This window comes from Pygocentrus nattereri, chromosome 4 (genome assembly GCF_015220715.1).
Source record: "Pygocentrus nattereri isolate fPygNat1 chromosome 4, fPygNat1.pri, whole genome shotgun sequence".
Classification (NCBI taxonomy): domain Eukaryota; kingdom Metazoa; phylum Chordata; class Actinopteri; order Characiformes; family Serrasalmidae; genus Pygocentrus; species Pygocentrus nattereri.
In genome coordinates this window covers 4,230,052-4,237,562 of record NC_051214.1, presented here as the reverse complement: position 1 = coordinate 4,237,562, position 7,511 = coordinate 4,230,052, and the positions used below count along the sequence as shown (strand labels likewise).

At 44.3% G+C, this 7,511-nt stretch overlaps 1 protein-coding gene across 1 annotated transcript in view; it reads left to right on the top strand.

Annotated features, from left to right (window-relative positions):
• The first annotated feature begins 58 nt into the window (after positions 1-58).
• hadhaa (hydroxyacyl-CoA dehydrogenase trifunctional multienzyme complex subunit alpha a) overlaps positions 59-7,511 on the top strand; it is a 33,706-nt gene continuing 26,253 nt past the window's right edge. Inside the window, exons 1-7 of the mRNA XM_017714724.2 lie at positions 59-266; positions 2,893-2,934; positions 3,043-3,113; positions 4,650-4,783; positions 5,043-5,181; positions 6,116-6,235; positions 7,159-7,261. Coding sequence (XP_017570213.2) covers positions 74-266; positions 2,893-2,934; positions 3,043-3,113; positions 4,650-4,783; positions 5,043-5,181; positions 6,116-6,235; positions 7,159-7,261 — 802 coding nt within the window. The 5' untranslated portion in view covers positions 59-73. The remainder of the gene's footprint in view (positions 267-2,892; positions 2,935-3,042; positions 3,114-4,649; positions 4,784-5,042; positions 5,182-6,115; positions 6,236-7,158; positions 7,262-7,511) is intronic.

Below are 7,511 nucleotides of genomic sequence, written 5' to 3'. Positions count from 1 at the left end.
GGTGCCTAAAACGGACGCGCGCGCGCTCAGAACGGGCGCGCGATGTTTACTCGCATGTGCGCGAGCTTTGAAAATGGCTTTGATGACGCGACGCGGCGCTGGCAGCGCCGGGGGTGGCCCTCGCTCGCGCTCACAACGGGTGCACGCTCGCGCTCTTGCCTCACGGGTGTGCGCGAGCGGAGCCAGAACCGCGATGGCGAGCGCGAGAGTGAGAGCGGCGGGAGCCCTGGCCAGGTCTGCGTTCAGCAGATACGGGCATTTCTCAGGTGAGTGTACGCGCGGCGCAAGTGGCATGTCTTTGATCTTGTTTAGTGAGTCCGGCGCTCGTGCAGAAGCTAAATCTGCATTTATTGACCTTGTTCGACCCTGCCGGCCGAGGAGGAGAGCGGCTGAACTTTCACCTACTTCTTCAGGGACGGTGGGCGGGGCTAGGAGGAACTGGGTGATCAGGTGCATGACCAGCATGCCGCTCTGTAACCCAAGTGCATCAATGGCATCCCGAGTGAGTCTGCCTCTGCCTTTTAATGGGCAGGAAAGTTTTGTGTTTGGGTCTCTTCTCGTCCAAAAACATGAGGAACCAGGCGATACATGACTTTGAAGTCTGCCTCCAAACCACTGCACTGTGATGTGCTGTGCGTAGCTGCTGTAAACCCTTGAGCCAAAAGGGTTCCTTGGCTTGTAGAACCATCTACAGCACATTCTCCATCCGTCTGAAGAACCCTTTCCTGATGCAGAGAACCCTGAAGTCATGCACAGGGTTCTTTGAGCGTCTGTGGTTCTGTATACAGGGGGAGTCAGAAGTCACAGGATGCCGTTTTCTCCTATTTTACCATTCATTCATTCATTCATTCATTCATTCATTGACTTTCATCTCTGGGGTCATCTCAAACAAACTGTGTATGCTGAGAAAAGCCGCAACAGACACCACCTCCAGCGCCGCATCGTGGGGATAAAACAGTGTCCTGTGACTTTTCACTCGCCCTGTAGAACCACTTTCTTTGCTAAAGAACCCCGAAGGCGTCTAGTAAGCGTAGCGTGAATACCTTAGTCCTCCAGAGGTCGTTCAGAGTGGGCTTGGTGTGAGGAGGTTCATTGTACAGTAGTGGTGATGGGAACCAGGGGTCGCCGTGACTACAACACAGATATAGCTGTGTCATCTGCTGTCCAGAACCACCAGAGAACCTACACGAGTTTATATATAGTGTTGATGATGGTAAAATAGTGGGGGGGGGGCTGTTTTGCCTCCATCAGGAGTCTCAGGCGTCAGGCGGTGAAGTCATAACCATTACATGTAACGTCTTCCTGTGACGGAGCTTTTAGAGGTGGACGTCTGGTTCCTATCGCCACCACTGTGAGCTACTCTTTAGTTTCTCTAAAACTGGGCATTTCATACCGAACCGCTCCGAATGACTCCGCTTACATCTCAAACGTGTGGAAAAATGTGGAAATTTTGAAAAATTGGTGGAGTTCCCCTTTACGTATGGCAGTATGCTGGTGTGGACGCAGCCATAGTGACCCAAAGCTACACCGTGTGGTCTGTAGTTAAGGTCACTTCGGCGTGTTAACAGGGTTGTGCGTAGTATTAACAAAGGGGTCTTTGCTCATTTCAGTGGTGTCCTTATGATGAAAAGGGGAACTCCACCTGTTTTTCAAAATTTCAGCGTAATTCAGTTGTTGAGAATAATAATAATAATAACGTGATAGTTAAGATGCATAGAGTGCTCAGTTTGAATAGTATGGAATATGACGTGATATGAAATGCTGGTCCGATAGGCCCCATCTTGAAGGACAATTCCACTGATTTTTCAAAATTTCTATGCAATTCAACTCAGATTTCTTTATAATGTTGGTGATAGGAACCTGGTGTTGCCATGACAACGACACAGATGCAGCATATATATATATATATATATATATTATATATATATATATATATATATATACATATATATATATATATATATATATATACATTAGAACTTCCCCAACAGAAATTTATCTTAAAGTATATATTTTGGGTCAAAATCTCATAAAACAGCGTCTCAGTCATCAGGCAGTGAATTCAGAACCAGTTCATGTAGGAATTTTCTGTGAGGAGCTTTTAGAGGGACGTCTGGTTCCCATCACCACCACTGTGAACGGCTCTGTTTACGTATTAATCATTTAATCATGTGGTGGGACTCTTTAAAGATGACATGCGGTTCATTCAGACAAATGAGCCGTTGCTTGTTTCTGGTGTCCTGAACGGACACAGGGATGGCGTGTTAATACAGCAGACGTAGTGGTTGTGTTATAACCTCTGTTTAGTGTCATAGGAGATGTGTATGCTTCCATGCCCTCGTGACGGTGAAGGAGAAAGTAACTGGGGCGAAGGTCATGCCATATCGGTCACTACAGTCTTTGGGTTAGAGTGCACAAACCGTCGGAGTCATTCTCATGTCCTGCGCTGTGACATGGTTTATATTGAAGTTCGGCTTCGTGTTTGACTTTGCTCCCTAAACCTGTAATTAGGGAGGTAAGAATGCCACAGAATGTGTTGTAACAACTGTTACAACAACTAAGCTGACTGTGGTGTTTGATTTGGCCAACGCTGCCTCCTCACCTAGACGGGAGGCAAACATATTTGTGCTTGTGTTGTATATGAATTACTATTACTATATATACACAATACCACTACATCACTTATTATGGAGCTATATAACATTCACCACATAGTAAGTTCTTATTTTATTCCTGTTGTTTTGTTAAAACAATAGTTTTAATATGAATGGAATATTATTGGGTTCAGTTGGTGTCAACAGACAAAGCAAATTCAGGATTGTTCACATTTTCAAGTGATGGCGACGTTTCTTCAGTAATAATGTTTGTTTGTTTGTTTGTTTGTTTGTTTAGCGAACGGACGCCGCAGCCTGTCTGCGTCTGCAGCTTTGTTAGGTAAGTGTAGAAACCGTCTCAGACCGTATAAGCGCATGATAAACGTTCTAGAATATGAATATGGGTAAGTGCGTGGCTCTGATCGGGTTCCTCTGTTCCCCTCTCCAGCTCGTACTCATGTTAACTATGAGGTCAAAGATAACGTGGCTGTTATCAGGATCAACGATCCCACCTCCAAGGTCAGTATCTGTACCTCGCTGTTCTGTCATTCGTCCTGACTCCTGACGCTTCTCAGTCCTTTCTTTCAAATGCAGAAAAATACACTTACATGCATTTTTAGTACATAAGTATTAAATATGTCACTGCTGTCGGAAAACAAAACCTCGTATCTCCATTTTTGTTGTTTTTCAGTTTTTGGCATAGTTTGAAAATGGCTGTTGTTCTTTACATTGTGTGTAAATTTCAACAAGAACTGACCAAAAGAAATGGCCCAGAATGACTTGGAAAGACGTCTGGTTCCATTGACTTACATTAAAAGGAAAGTCGTTTTTTTCCTGCTCCTGTAAAGTCACTATTTTGGACATTAGAGGTTTTGCTCCAACAGCAGTGATAAGTAAAAGTATATATTTTAACAGAACTATATATCTGAGTTATTCTATCCTAGGAAAAGGACCTAATAAGTGTTGAAAAAATGAGAGAATTTTTAATAAAAAAAATGTTCTAGGTGAAAATAAGAGAACATTCTCACTAGAGAGAGCACATAAATATGAGATGTAATTTGGACAGCCAATCAGCAGTCTAGATTTGGGAACCGGTCTGCTTGGCTCACTGATACTGATAAGACCACACATGCGTTGTTTTGATAGTGAAGCCTGAGTGGAAGTAATGTTTTTGACTACGTTCATATTACCAGACTGAAGTGGCACAAATCTGACTTTTTGCTCTGATGTGACTCAGATCTGATGTTTTCACATCCAACCTGAGCCACTTTCATATGTGGTCCTAGATCAGATGCGTATCCGATTCGTGGTCATGTGACCTTATTGTGACGCTCAAATCAGAATTCATGTGATTTTTTTTTTTTTTTCTCCGCTTCGCCATCATTCAGCGTTACCATGGCAACAGTGCCAAACAGACATTAAAGCCTGTGAACACCTGGAAAAGCAGCTCATCTCACCTTTTTCTCCTCCGTCTGGCTCTAATAATGAAGCGGAGAGCTGATCAGAGTTAATGATCTTCTCAGCGAAGCTCGTTCTGCTCGTTAGTTTGTGCTGATGATGCGGTGATTCAGTCACGTGGCGTTACTGAGCAGGAGGAGCTCATGAGGGTCATTTCAGGCCGGTTCATCACATTAATGACTGATTTGAGTTACTTACCTAAACGAGTGAGAACCATCGAGTCAGAGAGATCGGATCTGAGCGATGAGGCTTGAGCACCAGTTTTAACCAACCTTGAAGTTGGTTGGTTAGTGTACTGGGCAACACCTCTGCCTTCTACCTTGTAGACTGAGGTTCACTCCCCCATTCAGGCAAGGACCCTACAGTATACCAATAGGAGTCCTTGGGCAAGGCTCCTAACACCACCTTCGCCCAGCTGGGTTTTTGTAAGTCACTCTGGAAAAGAGCGTTTTCTAAATGCCGTAAATTTGAAGTGAATGAAAATGAAGTTCTGCATTTGTCATTGCAGTTTGTGTAGAACTTTGAGGATAATTGTGTTTGTTTTGTGTTTGTTTTGTGTGTGTGTGTGTGTGTGTGTGTGTGTTTGTGTGCACGCAGGTGAACACGCTGACGAGGCAGCTGCAGGATGATATGATGGAGGTGCTGAATGAGGTTTGGGGGAACAGTGCAGTAAAGAGTGCCGTGATCATCTCCACCAAACCAGGCTGCTTCATCGCAGGGGCCAACATCGAGTATGATTCACACACACTTCTTCATCGACACTGTTCATCATCTAGACAAATCTAACATTCCTTTTTCTGGCTTCCGAGCTTTTTACTAACTAAAACAGCTAATTCTAGCGTATCAGATGGACGGTGTGTATCTAACTAGAACCGAATTGGTTGTGTGTCTGTCGGAACAGGTTGGACATGTTTGTGTCTGACTGAAGACATGCATGCCTTTATGTATTGTTTACTTTGTGACTGAGCTTAAGCCCTTATTCTCTCTCAGTATGATCAAGGTCTGTAAGAGTGCAGAGGAAGTGTCTAAGCTCTCAAAAGAAGGACAGATGATGTTTGAGAAGATCGAGAAATCACCCATCCCCTTCGTGGCAGCTGTTAATGGCACCTGCATGGGCGGTGGCCTGGAGGTGAGATGAGGATGGAATGGATGGGTGGATTTGTGGATGGTTGCATGATTGGATGGATGGTTGAAAGCATGGGTGGGTGGATGAATGGTTGGCTGGATGAATAAATGGATGGATGGAGGGTTGAATGGGTGAATGTGAAGGTGGACTGATGGATGGATGTTTAAAGGTGTGGATGGATGAATGGGTTGGTGAATTTGTGGATGGTTGCATGGATGAATCAATGGATGGGTGGATTTGTGGATGGTTGCATGATTGGATGGATGGTTGAAGGCATGGGTGGGTGGATGAATGGTTGGCTGGATGAATAAATGGATGGATGGAGGGTTGAATGGGTGAATGTGAAGGTGGACTGATGGATGGATGTTTAAAGGTGTGGATGGATGAATGGGTTGGTGAATTTGTGGATGGTTGCATGGATGAATCAATGGATGGGTGGTTGGATGGTTGAAGGCATGGATGGATGAATGTGTGGGTGGATGGATGGATGGATGTGTGGGTGGATGGATGAATAACTGAATGGACGGATGGGTTGAATGAATGGGTAAGTAGATCTATGTTGGATGGATGAATTGTTGAGTGGATGGTCAGCGGATGTTGTTAATTGGTTGATTGGATGGATGAATAGTTTGAAGGATAAATGGTTTAATAATTGGTTTAATGGATGGATGATTGGGTAGATGATGGATGAGTAACTGCATGGATGTTTTCTGCTCCACCTCCTTCAATTCATCGATTAATAAGGTAAATTAGAGTCTCTGAGTTAGTCCATTCCACTGTGGTGTGTTGTTGGCAGGAAGCATTTTTACCCTGAGCCATTATTGCACAATAGATGTTTAAGTCCTGCTGATACCCATTATAAGCCAAATGAAATAGTTTATTGATGTCTTATTATCCTCCTTTCAGGTTAATAGTGGTCTCTCTGTCTCTGTTTCAGTTTGCGATCGCGTGTCATTACCGTGTGGCCACTAAGAGTAAGAAAACGGTTATGGCCTTACCGGAGGTGATGCTGGGGCTGCTGCCAGGGGCCGGAGGCACTCAGAGAATGCCCAAAATGGTAAGACTTTTCTCCGGCTCTCTAACTCACACAGCCGTTAATACAGTCCCTCATTTGCACATCTATTTATAGGTGCTCCCTACAGAGCCCTGCTGCATTCAGGGCATATCAGAATGGAAGACATTAAGTAAGAAAATAAATCAAGTTGTTAAGGTCCTTGACTGGGTTCTTCACTTAGTAGGAGGGCTGAAGGATTTGGGGAAAATTAACTAATTCCAATTGTTCTGACCGTTAAAATGAGATTATATTTATTTTAAATGTAGATTGTATTGCATTTATTCTATGAATTAAGCTCCAAGTCTTTTTATCCACCAAGACGGCCAGCACATTCATTTCATTGGCTTGTGACCACTGAGCGTAATGTGTCTGGCTTCCGTTTCACAAGCTCTGTTATTGGGTTAAATTTCCCCAATATTGATATAAAGCTGCACCGTGTAAGATTTGGGGATGTGGAGACCTCTCTGGTGGAAATGTGTAATTGCATGCAACATGAAAATTTTGTAACATGGGTTGTGCTTCGGACCCGACAAATCTGATTATTGAGCGCTTTGAAAGAGAAATCATAGAGAACTCGGTCGAAACTTGGTGAAGGCCCTGTGACTGGTCGCCGGTTCGATCCCCAGAGCTGACAGTACATGACTGAGGTGACACCTAACCCCCAACTGCTCCCCGGGTGCTGCGGATAGGGCTGCCGACTGCTCTGGGCAAGCGTGCTCACTGCCCTCTAGTGTGTGTGTGCTCACCAGTGTGTATGTGGTGTTTCACTGGGTTCAATGGGTGAGGTGAAAGCTTCAGGACAGGGTTGAATAATGTTGGTTATTGTACTCTTTCAATTAATCATTCAGCTTTTGATGGAAACTCACTTATTTACATGCTTCCTTACTTCATCACTTACTTTTAACATTTTTTTATCTTGTGTCCAGCTGGGGCTTCCCACTGCATTCGATGTGATGCTGACTGGCAGGAGCATTCGAGCAGACAAGGCGAAGAAGATGGGTCTGGTCCACCATGTGATCGACCCACTGGGTAAGAAAGTTAGGAATTTACAGACACCCCCTAATTCATCTGCGTGTGCTCCACCGACAGATGTGTTCCTTTATAGATCTCAGTTTGAGTAGAAGGATGGACCTCCATGTAGAGTCCAGTCATAATTTTCGATGATGTTTGTGAAGAGGGTGTGGATTTTTAACGTTATCATGGTGTTAATGTGTTCATGTCCAGCAGACTGGAAGCTCAGTTACTTTGAACGAGCCTGTCCGAGGTCGGAGCAGTGATC